Source organism: Paramormyrops kingsleyae, chromosome 10, assembly GCF_048594095.1.
Source record: "Paramormyrops kingsleyae isolate MSU_618 chromosome 10, PKINGS_0.4, whole genome shotgun sequence".
Lineage (NCBI taxonomy): Eukaryota > Metazoa > Chordata > Actinopteri > Osteoglossiformes > Mormyridae > Paramormyrops > Paramormyrops kingsleyae.
The window spans coordinates 7,467,993-7,488,855 of NC_132806.1; the positions used below are offsets into that span (position 1 = coordinate 7,467,993).

Below are 20,863 nucleotides of genomic sequence, written 5' to 3' on the forward strand. Positions count from 1 at the left end.
AAGTACGACGCAGGTGTTTCTCGAAACCATAGTTCAAACTACATAGGTAACGATACTGCGGACTTACGTGGTACGACTCAGGTGTTTCTCGAAACCATAGTTCGAACGAACGTTCGCAAACATTGTCATTAAGTTGTGTAGTTTGAACTACAGCTCGCGAGCTGTAGTTAGAAGCGTAGTTATATGTAAATTCGTCAGCGATGGTGGAAAATGCAGTTTAATAAGGGTATAGTCACCGTGTAAGTAAGAAATTTAATAATCTTTAATACCTAATAAGAAATAATTTAGCTCTACGATCACATATAATGTGAAGTTGTCTGAAAATGTAGTTTGAAACGTAATTGTGAAAGTGCGTTGTTAGTTGTTGCGCACGACTTGCCGTGAGTCTGACCAATCAGCGCTGGAACCACTGTAGTTTCAACTACATAAGTCCTAACTAACTAACGTGGTTCGAACAACTGTGGTACGACGGTTTCAAGAAACAGTCGTTGGTCGGATGTTGGTTAGTTTGAACTACCATAGTACGATGCATCGTTAATGCTAACTTCCATCGTTGTTCGAGAATTGCACCCCAGTAGGTTTTCTATCCTACCCGGCTTCTGATGAGCCACACCTGTTCTCAGGTAAATACCAGGAACAGGTGTGGCTCATCAGAAGTGAAGTAGGACAGAAAACCTACTGGATAGTAGCTCTCCAGGACCAGAGTTGGAGACCCCTGGTCTACAGGAATGCTATGAAGCAATGGACTGGGAAATGTTTAAACAGTCCTGTGGTAATGATTTGGATGAGTTTGTGAATGTGACAATGCTCATATGTGGCCTTTTGTAGAGACATGATCATTCCAAGCAAATGATTAAAAAATTGTCCTAATAACAAACTGTGGATGACAAAAACTAGCTGTTAAGTTTAGCATACAGGAAAATAAATTATTGTTTAAACTGGGGGCCATTACTGATCTGCAAACAGCTAATAAGGTGCTAAAAATGCAAATCCTTAAGGAAAAACAAGATTATCAAACTAAACTGGAGAGCGAAATGGCTACCAATGACTTTGGTTCAGCCTGGGCTAGCACGAAAACTATAGCAGGCCCCAGCATCTAAAGAGTAGTAGTATGGCTGCCCTGACATTCAGCTGACTAATCCTCTAAACCAGTGTTTCTCAACCAAGTCCTCAGCGAACCCCAGCCAGTCCACGTTTTTGCTTCCTCTCAGCTCCCAGCGCACCTGTACCAGCTATTCGGTGTTCCTGATTGGCTGGGAGCTGGGAGGGAGCAAAAACGTGAACTGGCTGGGGTTTGCTGAGGACTGGGTTGAGAAACACTGCTCTAAACCATTTTTACAACTGCTTTGATACTTCTAATTTTAGCAATGAAATCTAGGAATTCAGTAATAAGCTCACAGATAATCGGCATTTTAACTTAAAATAATAGGATGTGCAAAAGAGCTTCCTCACAATAAAAGTGAAAGTGAAAAGTGAAGAGTTGTGGACCAGATAACATCGGTGGGTGTATACTTAAAACCTGGGCAAGAGAACTGAGCCCTCTGTTTTACTATATTTTTCTCTACAGGAGCAACACTTAATCGAGGTCTGGAAGGATGCTGTGGTCGTCCCTGTTCCCAAATCCAGCTTCCCCAAAACCCTCATCAATTGTAATGAAACATCTGAAAGATTAGTAAGGTCAGAACTCCTAAGGAAAGCTGAGCATGTACTTGACCCCAAGCAGTTTGCTTTCAGTCCTCATAGGGGACTAGAGGATGCCACAGTCACTTTGTTTAACCTACCTTTTAGACATTTGGGGAAAAAAATGGCACCATGTCAGACTTTTATTGTTTTGATTTTTCTGTTGCTTTTAATGCAATTTAACTCCATATTTTAATTACTAAGCTGCTAGAACAGTTTGACCTGAGTAAGAATCTGGTAAACTGGATTCTTAAAATTTTTAACTAACAGGACACAAACACTGAGGATGAATGGAAGTAATCAGACCAGTTTTGCTCCTCACATAAATTAATGTTTCAGTTATAGTAAAACAGTATTTTCTGTCTGTCTTATTTTATTGTATTTAAACTGCATTTATTGTGTTACATTTTTATAGTTTTTGTCTTAAGTTGCATGTATGGTATGATGAAATGGCTCCTTTGAAAAATAAAGCAGTAAAAACCACCAGACACTCCCCATTGTTTAATGATCACACACGCTCTTGCAAACAGGAGTGCCGCAGAGCACAGGCTTAGAAGTGTTTAAGTTGGCTGGTCTAACAGCGTGCAACAATACAAACTAGCCCTTCATAGGGCACGTTCAACCTACTATTCCAACTTCACTGATTGCAATAAAAATAACCCTCGCTACATTTTTAAAACAATAGCTTATCTAACAGACAAGGCTGAACCTTAACTTCAGTGCAAACAGATTGTGAACACAACCTTAATGATTTTTAATTAATTAATGAACAAGTCCTAAAAACTATTATAATTAAGATTAAAACAACCATGTGTCCACTGGATCCAATCCCCACTAAGCTTCTTAAAGAATCCTTGGGAGTTCTGGCAAGACCTATAACTGCCATACTGAATGTATCTCTGTTATCAGGCGATGTCTCTGACCAACTGAAAGTAGCAGTAATCAGGCCACTACTGAAAAGCCAAGTTTGAATCCATATGAACTCACATGAAGCAGTTACAGACTTATCTTGAACGTACCATTTTTGTCAAAAGTTCTGGAGAAGATAGTTGCTGCTCAACTTAACTCATACTTGGAGAGACCCAGCATACTGGATTGTTTCCAGTCGGGCTTCTGTCCAGGATGCAGCACAGAAACTGCCTCGACTAAAGTCATAAACGGCATAACAATGGCAACTGATGCTGACAGCGTGACTGTGCTAATGCTTCTGGACCTTAGTGCTGCTTTTGACACGGTTGATCATTCTGTCTTATTATAAAGAGTCAAATTTGAAGTTGGGTTGTGTGGATTGGTGTTGAAGTGCTTTAAATCATACTTAACTAATCGTTATCAATATGTTCAAGTGTCAAATACTTGTACTCCATTGTCAATGTCATCGGTCAAATATGGGGTACCACAGGGATCAGTGCTTGGTCCTTTATTGTTTTCCCTCTACATGCTGCCATTAGGAAACATAATGAGAAAGCATAATGTTAACTATCACTCCTATGCCGACGACACCCAAATATATATTTCGGTTACGCCTAATGACACCACACCTATTGTCATCTTAGCTAATTAGTTTAACGAGGTTAAAACCAGGATGGCGGAAAACTTCTTATCACTAAATGCTCAGAAACCTGAAGTTCTGTTGTTTGGAGGCAGGTCTGCAGATAGGAATATTATAATCTCTGCACTTCACTCCATAGGGTTGAATTTTTCCCTCAGCAGCTCAGCCCGTAACCTAGCTGTCATCTTAGATACAAGCCTCTCATTTAAATCACATGTAAATGCAGTATCGAAGGCGTGCTTCGTACAGCTACGCCAAATCGCCAATCTACGATGATTTCTTACTATTCAAGACACTGATAAATTGATAGTTGCATTTGTATGCAGTAGGTTAGACTACTGCAAAGCTCTATTATCTGGGAACACACACTGCACAGTAAATACCTTGCAGCGTATTCAAAATGCAGCAGCTCGAATTATCACCAGGAGCAGGAAGTTTGAACACATAACCCCTGTTCTTAGTTCCCTGCATTGGCTTCCTGTTAGGTTTAGAGATGACTTCAAAGTTCTCCTACTTACGTATAAGGCACTGAAAATGTGGCATTGAGGAATAAAGTGGCTGAACTTGAGTCGAAAGTAAACGAGCAAGAGAGATAGAGCTGAAGATGGTGTCTGTATGGTGTAGCTGAAACCCAAATGAGAATGTTAAAGCCAGAGTGAGTGAAATCTGCAAAGCAGTGATTCCAGAAGATAAATGGATTGAGATGGCATCAGAAATAGATGTTGCGCATCGTATCGGATGACTGAAAGCAGGAGAAGAGAGGAGTGTGAGTTGTGAGGTTTGTGGCAAGATCTGCAAGGGATGTTACACAGAAGCATGCTAAGAAAAATGAATTTCTGAAAGGCAATGGATATTTCTGAAAGGCAATGGATATTTCTTCAAGGAAGATCTCATCACCAGTGACAAAGAATCAAGAAGTCGTTTATGGCCAGCGTTGGAGAAGGCAAGGAACAAGGGTAAACCTGCTTACTTCAGTGGAGGCAGAGCGTTCATCGATGGTGAAGAGGTGAAGCTTGGTCAGAAGTAAATATCGTTCAATGATCATAAGTCTTGAATGTGAGGCTCATAAGTTACCTTCATGTGTGTTAGACAATCTAGTTCTTACAGTTTGAGGTGGACTACTCTCAAATGTTTATACCGTTTCAGAACACCTTTGGAAGGCCTATTTCATAGACCTTTGTTATATTAACCATAAAGTCTATTTAGTTAAATATGCATTTCAAAAATGTTATAAACTGTTCTGTCTTCACACTTGCATTACAGCTTACAAGGCTAGACAGACAGCTAAAAGAACAAGAAAAACGAAGGAAGCCATTTCTTCATTTACGGTGGTTTAATTTCACGCTTTGAGACAGCTTGTCTTTGCAAATATGCAGTTGTTTCCTTTGTATTTTGTAAAACTGAGAATAATATAGAGAAATACTCTAAGTACACATTTGGCCAGTTTCCCAGTCAAGGATTAAGCCTAAGCCTAGACTAGCTTTGAGTTTCAATGGTGAATCTCCATTGATACTGCAATTTAGTCCAAGACTAGGCTTAATCCTTGTTTGGGAAACTGGCCCATAATATGCATTCACATTTACATATCTTAGCTGGTAATACACAGAAATGGCTAGCTAACACCAGTTTCAGCTCTAAAAATGAACTAAACAGCAGTTGACACAGAACTTCCTAGTCTCAGAGAACAGAGAAAAACTACATCCTGTCTATAAACACAATGTCCACAAGGTGGCAGTAAGTACCCTTACAGCACACTCCCTGCTTAGTATGATAACTGTTATATCACTATAACTAATCTAATTATCCCCATTTACAAGAAATACAAGGTCAGTTACAGGTCTATGATTTACTTTGGGGCTGCCATCCTTGACAATTCTCACCTCTACTTTCCTAACTTTTCCATTACTGCTGGGAATAGCCTTGATAACAAATTCAGTTGGCCACTCATTGTGCTTCGCTTGATTGTCCTTGAAAAGCACAACGTCTCCTCCTTGGATGTTAGGCATGTCAGAAATCCATTTTCTCCTTCCTTGTAGCGATGACAGGTACTCCTGCCGCCATCTCTTCCAGAACGTTTCAGCTAATGACTGCACATGCCTCCATTGACTCTTGTAAAGGTCTTTGATGTCAAACTCTCCAAGAGGTGCTGGTGTAGGTGTGGCTTTTTGGGTGAGAAGGATTGCTGGTGTGAGGATTTCGGGTGCCTCCGGATCAGAAGAGACTGGAACCAAAGGCCTGGCATTGATTATAGCCATAACCTCTGCTATGAGGGTAACCAATACCTTGTGCATGATGCGAGTTGGACCAGCTTTTAAGTGCATTGCATTCAAAATGTGCTATGCCACTCCAATTATCCTTTCCTACACTCCTCCCATGTGGGAAGAATGTGGAGGGTTAAAAATCCATGAACACCCTTGGTCGCGCAGGTAAGTCTTGACCTCTGAATCATCATCATCTGAATTAAGTTTCAACTCCTTACAGGCTCCTATGAAATTCATGCCCGTCTGACCTTAGAGATTTCACAGGGCCACGCACAGCCAAAAATCTTCTCAAAGTGTTGATAAAACTAGAAGTTGTCATCAACTTAACTTCCAGATGAACTGCCCTTGTACTTAAACGCATGAACATCACAGCCCACCTTTTGTTATCCACACAGCTAGCTCTGGTACACCTTCAAATAACAATCCATGGGCGAACACATCTAAATCCACATTGGAGAATGGTGGATCTGTTGCTGGTCGATCTGCTGGGTGGTCTTACATAAGTTGCTCCTCCTGCTTTCCTCTAAGTCTCCGACATGTCACACACTGGTGAATGACTCTGGAAACCAGTCTTTTACCTCCTACAATTCAGAGGCCTGCAGACCTTAAGGCTCCTTTCGTAAAGTGGCGACCTTGGTGGGCCACTTCACCATGATAATGTCTGACGAGAAGAGTTGCTGCGTGGTGGTCTGCGGGAATAACAAGAGGATGCTTCTCAGTTGTATGTAGTTGTGATGTTGACAAATGACCTCCGACTCTCATCAAACCTTCTTCATCCACAAACGAGTGTAGATCTTTAAAGGACACCTCTGGCATTAGAATGTCACTTCTGCTTTTTCCCTGGCTTGTTTCTGGTTGTTCTGGTTGTATAGGAAAAGTGATACGAATGAGACGAACGTGATTTGCAAGGTATGCAAGAGCACTGTTTTAGCAAGTGGTGGAAACACGTCAAACCTTTTCTATCATCTCAAATCCAAGCATCCAAACGAATATGGCCAAAGTAAAAAAATGCTGTACAATACATTGCAGTAAACAGTATAGTTGTTTTTTTACTTAAAATAATGCTGCAATTCACAGTTTAAATAAAATTACATTATATAAAACATTTCTTTGTTTTTGAATTTTTATTTATGCATTTCCAGATACAAATTGCTATATTGTGATATATATCGTTATCGAGGTAGAAAATTGCTTATACCGTGATAGAAGATTTTGGTTATATCGCCCACCCCTAACAACAATTAGAAACAGCAGTAAAACACTGGGAATCCACACAGGGTTAACGAGGGGGCGTGGTACACAGGAGGAGCGGACGATCGGGGCGTGACACACGGATGTATGGACGTGCATGCATGCACACGTACACACATGGATGCATGGTCCGACAAATGGGCAGAACTGAACATAAGTGTTACGATCCAGTCTAGGGTTGGACCGCAACAAAGTGAAAGGGAAGGAGGGATTGGGGAGGACAGGACAACTAGGGCTAGGAGAAGGGAACACGGGACACAGAGGGAGTCTTTTTTTATAGTTTTTTTTATAGTTTTTCACAAACACAATACAAACACTAGGTGTAACGAACGTCAGGAGTGACAAAGGCCAAAGAAACAAACAAAAGCACATCTACCGAGTAACCCAAGCTGAGCTACCTAAGTGAACACAAAGAAAATGGTGAAACGAAACAACAATGCCTAAATCTATCTCCCTGACCAAACAAACAATAATCCCCACGTTAACGAATAAACAAAAAGGCAGACACTCCCTACACACCTAGTGAAACACGAAACACCAAGCCGAGGCAAAGGTATCAAAAGGGAAAACCGAGAGGCGAAGTCGAAACACAGGCGAAAGTCCAAAACCAATCAAGCAATCAGAGACCAAGGCGAAAGTACAAATAAGGGCGAGGCGAGAATCGGAAGTCAAGGGCAAAACAGTCATACACGATCAATCAAACAAAGCAAAAGCGAACAGAGAGCGAGCTAGCAGGCGAGAAGCAAGTAGCGGGCAGACGAAGGGACGAAGCGGCGAACTCTTCAGCCGGTGAACCGGAAACGGCTCCGAGGGCAAGGGAGGCGGGGTCAGGTCCTGAGGGCGGAGTCGAGGGGGCGGGCGACCAATCGGCGAGTGGGCAGGACGTCCGAAGGACCTGCAGGCATCCTCCTAAACTTACGGCACGTAACACTTACGGCACGTACCCGAAACTTACGGCACATATCCCTTACGGCACGTAACAAAAACTTACGGCACGTAACACCCCCCCACACAAGAGTGAACCCACACGGGTCACCAATATACACAGATCCCAAATAGAAAACAACAAAAACCACAAAATAAACATAAGAAAACAAACAGAACGGAACTTCAGGGGAGGTAACAGAGTTATTAGGATCCGGGGTCACAGACTCAACCTTCGAAGGTTTATCCAACACTGGCACGGACATGAACGTGTCCTCGAGGTCAATGTCGGCAAGCTGGCGCCGCTGTGCACGAGTAAGCACACACGCAGGAAACACCGTCGGGTGTTCCACCGCTACATCATTTTCACACAGCACAGGGTCCAGAACGACTTCGGGTAGAGGAACGATTCTCTTCCCCGCTATGTCATTCCCAAGAATAAACGTAATGCCTGGGACAGGTAACTGGGGCTGGACAGCTACTCGCACGTATCCCGAGAAATCAGGAGTACACAGATAAACGGTGTGCAGGGGAACTCCAGCCACACACAAATCAATTCCCTGCACTAACACATCCGTACCACAGTACGTATTGACAGACAGGGGAATAACCCCTTCCACCAAGAAGGACTGAGCGGCTCCCGTATCCCGCAGGATAGTCACAGGGTGCCGAGCATCAGTCACACTGAGCGAAACCAACCCAGGAAATACAAATGGTTCGAAAGCAGCGTCAATACGAGAGGACGAGGGCGAAGAACTGTTGGGGCAGGCAGCAACATTTACTTTCCTAGCTGCTGAACGAGCTTCCTTGCGCTTTAACACAGGACAAACAGATATAATATGGCCCACTTCGTGGCAATAGAAACACTCGCGTTTCTCCACGGGTGGTGGAGACGCTGGCGAGGGGGAGGATACGACTGGACGAGTTTTACGAGGCAAAGGAATCGGAGCAAACACAGTTTTGTGGGTCAAAACGAACTCGTCAGCGAGGGTGGCAGCTTCAGTTAGCGAAGTGACCTTTTGCTCATTCAAGTACACTACCACTCGATCAGGAACACAGTTCTTAAATTCTTCTAACAGGACCAGTTCCTTAAGCTGGTCGAAGGTAAACACACCACTAGCGCCGCACCACTTATCAAATAAGACGGCTTTCTCGCGTGCGAACTCCACGTATGTTTGGCTGGCGGATTTGGGAAGCTTTCGAAAGTTCTGCCGATAAGCTTCCGGCACTAACTCATAAGCGCGAAGCACAGTAGCCTTCACAATGTCGTAATCTAGGCTCTGCTCTAACGCAAGAGCCGAACAAACCTCCTGTGCCTTACCCACAAGCTTACATTGCAGTAACAATGACCAAAGGTGTTTGGGCCAGTTCAATGTCATAGCAATGCGCTCGAAAATGGAAAAGTAGGCGTCTACCTCATTTTCCCGAAACACAGGAACAAGACCGATGTGTCGGCTCACATCAAAGCTCGATCTACCAATTTCCGGGGAGACAGGCGAGCTCAAGGGAGACCGGGGACGGGGTCTAGGAGCGTCTTGGGCGTCAGCCTGGTCTCGGGCGGAGCGAGCTGCGGGTGGAGGTGTACCTGGTGTGGGTACCTTACGCGGAAGAGGCATCGGTTTTTGGTCGCCCATGCTCCTCCGACGTAACTCCAGCTCCTTCTCAGCCTCCATCTCCATAGCCCGGACACGGAGTAGCTGAGCCTGGTACTCCTGTCTCTTAATCTCAAGCTCTAACTCCCGTAACTTAATTGTCAGCAGTAGGTCCTCCCTGGTTGAGCGGGGATCTCCAAGATCCATGCGGTGTCCACTCCCTGGATCGTCGCTGCTGGCCTCCGCTACAGCAGACATCCGAACCGGGGTGGCAGCAACACTAGGGGATCCACCCAACTCAGGCAGTATACCTTGCTGAACCAATTCATCGAGCAAAAATTGCTTAACGACCCGCTTGGAAGCCTCAGCGGGGACCAAAATGTTAAAGAAGTCTGCTATCTGTAGCAGATCATCCTTGCGGCACACATCAAATTGTTCGAGTGTGGGGTAAAGGGTGAACGCAACAAGGTCGAATTGGGCCATCACGATTACTGCAATTATCACAACACCCCCCCACACAAAAAAAATCCGCCAGACAAGCACGAAAGGGAAAGAAGGAAAGGACGAGCCCCCAATTTTGTTACGATCCAGTCTAGGGTTGGACCGCAACAAAGTGAAAGGGAAGGAGGGATTGGGGAGGACAGGACAACTAGGGCTAGGAGAAGGGAACACGGGACACAGAGGGAGTCTTTTTTTATAGTTTTTTTTATAGTTTTTCACAAACACAATACAAACACTAGGTGTAACGAACGTCAGGAGTGACAAAGGCCAAAGAAACAAACAAAAGCACATCTACCGAGTAACCCAAGCTGAGCTACCTAAGTGAACACAAAGAAAATGGTGAAACGAAACAACAATGCCTAAATCTATCTCCCTGACCAAACAAACAATAATCCCCACGTTAACGAATAAACAAAAAGGCAGACACTCCCTACACACCTAGTGAAACACGAAACACCAAGCCGAGGCAAAGGTATCAAAAGGGAAAACCGAGAGGCGAAGTCGAAACACAGGCGAAAGTCCAAAACCAATCAAGCAATCAGAGACCAAGGCGAAAGTACAAATAAGGGCGAGGCGAGAATCGGAAGTCAAGGGCAAAACAGTCATACACGATCAATCAAACAAAGCAAAAGCGAACAGAGAGCGAGCTAGCAGGCGAGAAGCAAGTAGCGGGCAGACGAAGGGACGAAGCGGCGAACTCTTCAGCCGGTGAACCGGAAACGGCTCCGAGGGCAAGGGAGGCGGGGTCAGGTCCTGAGGGCGGAGTCGAGGGGGCGGGCGACCAATCGGCGAGTGGGCAGGACGTCCGAAGGACCTGCAGGCATCCTCCTAAACTTACGGCACGTAACACTTACGGCACGTACCCGAAACTTACGGCACGTAACATAAGATAATGACCTTAAATTGAATATGGCATCATAATTATGGGATAATGACATTTTGTGAAAGAGCAGATATGTAGCTACATTTATCATTAGATTTTAATCAGCGGCAGTACAAATATACTGTAGTGAGACAACTGCAGTGATAATCAATAAAACTCAGAAATAAGTCACATTGCTACTAGGGGTGCATGATTCCGAAAATCTCATGATTCAGTCAGATTTTGAGTCTAGGGCTCATGATTTGGTTCAAAACTGATTCTTGATTCAGAGACTATTTTTGGTCCAGTACATACAATAGGCCTATACATTTACTAGAAGAGTAGAATGACACTACAGCGGTCAGATACGAATCCAAAATTAATTTGATTGGTGGCTATGTGAGCAAATATTTATCTTCAAAGCGCTAGGCAAGTTAGTGCCAAAATTATTTATGTGTGCAAGTGTGAATTTGCACTCGCATGTTGGTATTTGCAAGAGGACTTGGATTTGCAATACAGGTTTTGTACTTGAAAACGTTTGTTCGTTCGTTTATTTAACAATCCATTAATGACATTAAAAACTACGGTATAAACTTTAAAAAGCGCTATGGTTTTATTGTTAAATAGATGATGAATTGTTTTTTTTTATCTTGTTCGTTCTTGAAAAAATGTTTTGCCATGTACTGCACTAAGAAAAGGTCTGATGCTGGCCACTTAGTAAGTTAACGGTATATACATGTAGGGAGGGTTTCGTGTTGACCGTTATTTTCTTTTAGAAGGGAAAGTGACAGAGACCTGTAACCCCAGATGTGCTGTATATGTGTCTTTTTTACTTTTATTATTCAGAATAAACCTTCCGATCAGCAGAAGGAGACTGGGTCTTCATCTCCTGTTCCGTTAACACACACACAACCATTGTAGCCCATGTGTCCAATACCCTGGGTTGACACTGGCTAAAATATTTACTGCGTTGTGTGTGTTTAACACCTTTAAATTACATAAACATCATATTAACATAAATAAACGTCACAGACAAAATAAAAGAGAGTTCACATACCTGAATAATAAAAGTCAAAAAGACATATGTACAGCACATCTTTTTTACACATCGGTGTAAATGACAGTAATGTAGTTACCTATATTCTTTCTCTATATTAACCTTTTATAATAGGAACTAACTGGTTCAATGAAATTATGATGTGTGAAATTTTCGGATTTGTTACAGAATGGCTTTTATGCTCATTCTGTGGATTGTGGACCCACCCTCATGGGACGTCCTCCCAACAACCAAAATCATAAATGGAATCTGCAAGATCAACAGTGTATGCGATGTATCTTATGGAAATGAAACAAGCCCAGCAAAGATACTGCATATACACTGCCCGGCCAAAAAAAAGTCTCCATTTGAATTTTTCATTGGACCGCCTTTAGCTTTGATTATGACGCACATTTGTCATGCCATTGTTTGCACAGGCTTATGCCTTTATTTTTATCCAGATTTGCATTAATTTCTAACCGAGATCCTGTATTCACAAATGAGTTGAACCACTCCTTAAAGCCTCCTTCAGCACATCCCAAAGACCTTCAATGAGGTTAAGGTCACAACTCTGTGGTGACCAAGTCATGCATGAAAATGATTCCTCATGCTCCCTGAACCACTCTTTGACAATTCAAACCCAATGAATCTTGGCATTCTTGTCCTGGAATATACCCATGCCAACAGGGAAGAAAACAATCCATTCATGATGGATGGAGGTGTAACCTGGCCATTCAGTAGATTCAGGTACTCAGCTGACTTTACTTTATTGGTGCATAACGTTGCTGAACTGTAATAATGATCCAGTCATTGGCTCTTCAGTATTTGCTGATATAAGTTCAAATGATGACTTTTTTTTGGCAGGGCAGTGTAGGTTGGTGTTTCTAAGAGACATTCACAAATTTTCCATTCCATTCCATTTCCTTTCCATTTATTTGTATTTTTTTTTTTAATCCAAAGTATTTTTTTGCCTTAGGAATTAGTTAAGATGAATAGGTGACACATCAGCTGACAAACAATTACTGTACATCTGCCTTGGTTTTGCAGTCTTAAGGCATTTAGCAAAATTTCATGTCCACTCCAACTAGTTCTCTGAGACTGGTGTTGATAGTGATGACAGTGTGAATCTATCGCTGTCATGACCTACTCGTACGATCTTCCTGTGTGCCAGTTAAGAAAATGTTAATTTTATTATTTTTTATTATAGGTAAATAACACACATTAACCTGCCTTGGTCAACATGAACTCCATAACAAAATAAATCTACATATTGATATGCATATTTTTGTTTCGTTTCCTATAAATCATGCTTATAAATTCTTCTTAAAGAGGTCCCAACTGCACAAACCAACTGTTCTGCTTAACCCATGGCTGAATATTTATGGGCCATTTTTTTCAAATATGCAGCATACATGACTGCCAAATCTGGCTTGGACAAAAATTAAGTTAAGATGTTGATTGCCCGGAAGTGTGCATATGAAGATGAGCAGAAGAAATTTAAGAGTGTGACCTCTGTGTTACATGAAGGTGAGGTAGTTTTTTTTCACTCCTTCTACTTGTTTCTGCAATCTACTGTTTCACATGCCTCCAAATGAGTGGAAGCAAAATTGGATACCTGCTTAAAATGAGTAAAGGCACCACATAAGTGCTACAGTAATCAATAGTGTTCATTTGATCAATTCAGTTGAATGAAGCATGTTGGGATAAAATTTAACAGGTAGAGATGTATTGTTCCTTGAATGTGAGCTTCTTGTAAACTAATCTTTCTTTCTGTCTCTGCCCCCATTTTTGTGTGCCATACCACCCTCCCCCACCCCTGCTTACATGGATTTTTCTTATTTTGGATGGACTAATTAATTCAGCACTATCATATGTAAAGTTTGACAATTGTTGTATTGAGTTTAATAAATTAAAATGAAATCATGTATTTGGTTGTAGTGTTTTTTCTGGTATAGTTACTAAAATGGTTCATGGAAATGTGTGTGTCACGCCCAGCTCCGTACGATCCTCGTGTGTGCCACGCCCCCTCGTTACCTCGTGTCAATTCCTGATTGTTCTCACCTGTTCCTTTTGCCTTGTCTTGAGTATTTAGTCCGTGTCTCATGCAGTCAGTATTCCCCAGTTCTGTCATTGTATTGTTATGTGCTGTTCCTTGGTGTTCATCGCCAGTCTGCCCTTAATAAACCCCATCTGTCCATATTTACGGCTCTACTCGCCTGCTTCTCCGCTCGCCCGCTTGCCTACATGACAGAATGACAGAACTCTCTAAAGACTCATCGCGGCAGGACGAGGACCTATGGCTCGTCCTGCTGCATGAGGTGAGTTATTGGCGAGAGCAGCCGGAGATCCGAGTGGATCCCGGCTTATGGGATCTGGCCGAAAGGAGCTGGGATCTCCTGCAAGAGGTAACCCCACGCACCGAAGCACGCACTGGCGGAAGTGCGCATGCTCTTACTACAGCTCGTCGGCAAATGGAAGGAGAAGCGGCAGATGCCGCTTTCCCTCTCAGGGACAACCCCGCCTCCCCCTACCTGTCCTGGCCGGCGTAAGAGGAAGAAGCGCAAGGGAAAAGGAGGAGAAGAAGCCCCGACGCTCTTCCTGGGAGACTGCTCTTTGTTCCCCCCCTGGGACGACACCGCGGCTGCCCACCCGATCAGCTTCATCCGGGAGAAGCCGCCTCCCTTAGAAAAGTGTCATTACCGGCCATCGCGCCTGTTTAATAGAGGGCTAGGGCCGTCTGGGACGCTATTCCCCGGGTCCCTAAAGCCCTTAAAGGGGCAGTTCCAGTCCTGCCTGCTCCGGACCTGCCTGCTCCGGACCCGCCCGCAGCGCAGCCTGCTGCTGCTGCCTCCGCACTGCCCGCAGCGCCACCTGCTGCTGTTGCCGCCACACTGTCTGCGGCACCGGCGGCAGTGCCCGCCGAGGCGCCCCCTGCTGGCCACGTGTCCGAGGCGCCCCCTGCTGGCCGCACGCCCGAGGTGCCCGCCGAGGCGCCCCCTGCTGGCCACACTCCCGAGGTGCCAGCCGAGGCGCCCCCTGCTGGCCGCACACCCGAGGTGCCCGCCGAGGCGCCCCCTGCTGGCCGCACACCCGAGGTGCCCGCGGCCCTGCCTGAGGCCGCCGCTCTGCCCGCAGCCCTGCCTGAGACCACCGCTCTGCCCGCGGCCCCGCCTGTCATGCCCGTCCAGCCCAGCTCACCCGTCCCGCCTGTCCAGCCCGGCTCGCCTGTCCCGCCTGTCCAGCCCGTCCTGCCTGCCGCCGCGCCTGCGCCTGCGGCTCCGGCTGCACCGCCTGCCGCTGTGCCTGCCGCTGTGCCTGCGGCTGCACCGCCTGCTACCTCTCTGGAGGCACTGACTCCTGTCCCCCCAGCACTGCCCCAGTCCCCGAGGAGGTCTCGGACAATCGGACCCCCGCTCCTTTCTCCTTGGAGGAGGAGCTTGAATGGGACCTCTTGGGGACCTCCCTATGGACTCCCGCTCCCTTGCCCTGCCGGGACCAACACCCCTCGGGACCCCGCATGTCAGTGTCCCGTAAGGGAAGAGGACACAGGCGTCGGGCCCGGGTCCTGCCCGCCCTGCCCCCTGGCTCGCCCGTTTGGCCCCTGGCTGTGGCTCGGTGGCTGCCTGCGGGGCCTGCGCCGTTGGCTCGGCGGTCGCCTCTGGGCCCTCCCTCGGTTCCTCAGTGCCGGTCCTCGGCCTCTCCTCCGGCTCTGTGTCGGCTGCCTCCGGGCCCCCCTACTTCGGCGGGGCATCCGACGGCGCCTTCACCGGCTCCGGCTTCCCCTCCGCCTGCTCCAGCTTCCCCCTCCTGCCTGCCTCCGCCGGTGATCCCTCCTGCTCTATATCTATATGATATTACATGACTGCGTATTTGTACGGACCGGTTGTGAAAGTAGTTTGTTAGTTGTTGTGCACGACTCGCCGTGAGTCTGACCAATCAGCGCTGGAACCACTGTAGTTCGAACTACGGAAGTCCCAACTAACTAACGTGGTTCGAACTACTGTGGTACGACGGTTTTGGGAAACAGTTGTACTTTGGATGTTGGTTAGTTTGAACTTCCATAGTATGATGCATGGTTAATGCTAACTTCCGTCATTGTTTGGGAAACGCACCCCCGATCATCCGCTCCTTCCGTGTGCCACGCCCACTCGTTAACCCCGTGTGGAATCCCCGTGTGATCAGCTGTTTCTGGTTATTTTCATTAGTCCTCTGTATTTCATCAGCATTTCAGTTTGCTTCCCCAGTCCGGTCATTGTATTGTCCGTCTGCGTTTTGCCTGCCTTACCTGTAATTAAGCCCCGTATTCCCAGATACCCTGACATCTGCGCCTTTGTCTCCGTTCCGTCCCCGCTTGGCACAACAATATTATTATAATATTGATCGATATATAATATATATATCGATTGATAATATATATAGACTGAGACTGAAGCTTTATCCTTTGTTTCAGCTGAGAGACGTGCTGCGTGACTCATTTCCCCACGCGTACAAGTTATCTTAGGTCGGCGTTTACGGTTTGACTTCTGAGATTCAGATCGAGCTCTAGGTAATTTTTTTTCGAACTGGTTGGTTCGACTTTTAAGAAATTCGAGTTCTAATGAGTTCGAGAACTAAGGTACCACTGTACCTTCATTTTTGACTTTTGATTGAATCATTATTGTGTTTAACCAATGTGTTTGGAATCACTAATTGGAAACATTTCAGTTCTGAAACAAAAGGTATTTAAATTTTAATATTTTAGATTTGTTATTAACTTTAATGTTTAATTCCAGTTTTTGAATTTGTTTCACTTGTAACAGGAACACATTTCACTAGTAAAAGTGCTGAAGAAGTGTATGCATTTTTAAAATACCTTTTCTGTAAGAAAAAAAAATCTTGCAATTTACTGATTAAATGCTTTGGGAATTTGAATTTAAAAAGACTGTAGTGTTCGTCATATATGGGCAAGATAATTAAAACTCACTCTAGATTTATACTTTTTTGAATTGATAGAATTTAGAAGTACTAGTTCAAAGTCCAGTACTAGTATTTCACTAGTAAATGATACTACTATCTGCTTGGAAAAATACTTGGGGAATATGTGTTCATTTAACCTAAAGTTAAATTATTTTTCACTTAAAAAAAGTAAGTAAAAATTACTCAAAATAAAAGATCAATCAATGTTACTGTTACTTGTTTTTTTGTATTTGAAATTTGTCACTAAGTAAAATCTACATGAAACTAAGAGAAGTTGAAGTTACTTAAAAAAATCAAATGCGAAACTTTAAGTAAATTCTACTCATTATTTTTTTCAGTGTACCTTTTTTTTATCACGTACATTTGTTCCGTATTGACGCGGTTCCTTCCATACTCACACCCGGCGCGGACAGCATAATATACCTACTGCGCGAGAGAGACTGGGTTGTACTACGAAAGTTTATTTTAAAAACTTTAAAAAATCCCATTACTTTTCCAAAACTTTCTGATATTTTTTTTCCATAACTTTTCCAGGTCTTGAATTCCACTATTTCCCCAAGATTTTCATGACGGTACGAACCGTATAACTTTAAAAAAGTTTAAGATTTTTTTTTCTATTCAGTTAAATTCAGCTTTCTTTGTACAGCGCATTTTCACGTTAAATTCTCTCGAAGCGCTTTACATTATCCCTACCCATTGTATTACAATGTATTATGTATTGATTGTGTAGTTAAACTTTGACCGCGTAACCATGATGAACAGTGGTGAACAATCACGAAAAACAGGCTATTTACAAATAATTTAGGACAAGCCGATAAATCTTGATTCATAAAAATAAAATAGAGTCTGGGTTATTTTTTTAAACAAAAGATTATAGCTGAGTTTTCCAAAAGCAAACATACAAATGGACATGCTTTATGCCCCCTGTTTCAGATGCGTTCCTCAGGCCATGTACTTTTTAAGTATTTGATTTGAATTACATGTTAATTACATTGCGATGTTGTCATTACATAATTGTTTTCTTTAGAATACCAATTCGACAAAGCAAAAGTGTGCAGAAACCAATTACAATGAAAAAGAAATTAAATTGTTACAGTTAGCTGTTTGTTATAAATTTAGTAAGTGAGCTGATTAAAAATAATTCCGGATTTGACAGCTAAGCATAAGTTGTGAAAGTATAATTAAGTTTTAATACAATTATTTGAACTTAATCCTTTTGTGGTAGTTTACAAGTATGCAATTAACATTTCCTGAACTCATTCAATCAGCATTTTCTGAATTAATAAAAGCATTTGGGTGCGTTTCCCAAAAGCATAGTTTAGTATAGTGAAAGTTATACATTTAGACATAGTGGAAGATTTTATGTTTACTTAGAGGATGTTTGCTATGATAAAGTACTGCCTGATTCTATGAAAGGCGAGGGTTGCTTAGCAGCCGACCAGGATGAAGGTCATACCAATAATTAATGTTTAGTTGCACATGGAGAAGACGGTAACTATGAACCTTCGTTCTTATCTCATGGGATGATAAACATGAAGCAAGAAATCCAAACAAAATCAAACAACTCACATCTTATATAAAAGATATTTACATAAGCACACAATAAAAATTATTTACCGTTTGAATAATGCAAGTACAAAGCTTTCAATGTTATTACAAAAATAAAGTAAAAAAATACTTTCTTACTGAGAAATAAGATTTGTTACAATTAACCCATGTTACAATCATCCCCGTTCTCGTCTACTGCTGTGTTAGAAATTTTTAACCTGGAAGCGACCTGCTGCTCAGTGTAGCCATGCAGCAGAACCACGATTAAACCAAGATTTTAAAATGCCGATGTTTAGCAGTATAGAGTGGTCACTTAATTGTTTTCACGGCTGTATAATTAAGAATATCAGAGAAAACAATCAACTTCTTCATTGAAACTTTCACAGATTTTGAGTTTCATTGGTTATGATTAAAAGCAGAAATGTTATAAGGTACTAAGAATACAAGATAAGAGACCCGATACAGCAACCAGTATATACCATAATACATTACAGACTGGACCTTTTGCCCTTGAATAGAAAAGTATTTTGTCTAGATATATGTTAGTATCGTCATACCTTGTTTTTAACACGTACATTTGTTCCGTATTGACGCGGTGCATTCCATACTCACATCCGGCGCGGACAGCATATACCTACTGCGCGAGAGAGAACTGGGTTGTACTACGAACGTTTGTTTAAAAAACATAGTTTTAAAAAATCCCATTACTTTTCCAAAACTTTCTGATATTTTTTTTACTTTCCCATAACTTTTCCAGGTCTGGAAAACATGATTTCATAATTCCATGATTTTTCCAAGATTTTCATGACGGTAGAACCGTATAACTTTAAAAACGTTTAAGCATCTTTTTTCTATTCAGTTAAATTCAGGTTTATTTGTACAGCGCATCTTCACAACATAAAATTCTCTCGAAACGCTTTACATTATCCCAATCCATTGTATTATTATGTATAATGTATTGATTGTGTAGTTAAACATTGACCGCGGAACATTCAGGACAAGTCGATAAATCTTGGTTCATAGAAACAAATTAAAGTCTGGGTTATTTTTTTAAACAAAAGATTATAACTGAGATTATAATCTGATTATACTACGGGACCGTTGAATGCTTGAATCTGATTGGCTGACGAACGTTCTGAGGTGTGCAATTATTTTCAGGGAAACGCACGGCGAACGTAGTTCCAGGCAGCTCTCTTGACCGTATTACAGTTCCATATCACTTCGCATAGTTAACTTTAATAACGGAAATTAGCATACAGTACCTATACAGTACACAGGACTAACAAAAACAACAACATGACAGACGATTTTCCGAAAGTAAATTTTAATATTTACGGTGAATATGAAACTTTCAACAACTGGGCTGCAGCAGTATTAGACAGTCCAGATGAAAAACAACATAAACGGAAGCGGACATCAAAGGCAGCCGGCAACAACAAAAGACATAAAACGATCAGCGAAGAACAGCTAGACATACTCGAGGGAGAAAAACACCAAAAAAACAACAGCTAATGACGTTTTGGAACTAGCAAAAGAGTCGTTGGATGAGATGCGGAAGAAATAATCCTACTCACAATAGCGATTTAAGTAGAAAAACCGGACGAATCCCTTGAAATATATCATCTGATCGATGTCTTGAGGTGTGGCAACCGTAGTATAAGCGGAATAATTGACTCCGGACCGTTGAATTATTAGAAAAATAATGCACACCCGAGGTGTAACGGCCACTCCGCTTCGCGTCGTGGCCGCATCACCACCTCGGGTGTGCATTATTTTTCTAATAATTCAACGGCCCGTCGTCAATTATTCCTTACTTATAAACTGAGAAAGCAAACATATAAATGGACATGCTTTATGCCTCCCCGTTTCAGATGCGTTCCTCAGTCCATATACTTACAGTATATTTTTAAATATTTGCTTTGAATTACATGTTAATTACACTGCGATGTTGTCATTACATAGCCTAATTGTTTTCTTTAGAATACCAATTCGACAAAGCAAAAGTGTGCAGAAACCAACTACAATGAAAAGAAATCAAATTGTTACAGTTAACTGTTTGTTATAAAGAATTTTAGTAAGTGAGCTGATTATAAATAATTCCGGCTTTGACAGGTAAGCATCAGTTGTGAAAGTTATTAAGTTTTAATATAATTATTTGAGCTTAATCCTTTTGTAGTAGCTTACAAGTACGCAATTAATATTTCCTGATCTCATTCAATCAGCATTTTCTGAATTAATAAAAGAAAAATACTTACAGTCAGAGGGATAATTAAGATAACCAAAAGAAGGCTTCTGTTATAACAATCCATACCACGAAAGTTCATGTTTTGTGAACTTGAAAATAAATTTACAAAATATTTTTTATGTTCATTAAAATTTAATTGCACATGGGATAAACCTATAGCACATCAAGACTGCACAACAGCCTCAATATAATAGAAGTATATGTCGCCCAATGTAACTGCATTATGTAAACGGACTACGTCATCTGGGTAAACAATTTTAACTCTACCCTGGGGTGCGTTTCCCAAAAGCATAGTTTCTAACTACGTTTAGCCTACACTGTAAAAAGTGCTACACCCACAAAGTAGGTTTTATATACTTTAAATATTTGTAATCTAGTTTATTTTATTTGTTTTTTACTAAAAAGTCTCAATATACTTCCTCTTTACTTAAAATAGCCTATATCAGTTTTTTATATAA

General features: G+C 42.5%; 1 protein-coding gene across 1 annotated transcript in view; it reads right to left on the reverse strand.

Annotated features, from left to right (window-relative positions):
• Positions 1-20,484, reverse strand: part of LOC111835431 (NXPE family member 3-like) — a 47,441-nt gene extending 26,957 nt beyond the window's left edge. Inside the window, exon 1 of the mRNA XM_072717223.1 lies at positions 20,416-20,484. Within this exon, the coding sequence (XP_072573324.1) occupies positions 20,416-20,484 (69 nt within the window). The remainder of the gene's footprint in view (positions 1-20,415) is intronic.
• Positions 20,485-20,863: the final 379 nt, after the last annotated feature.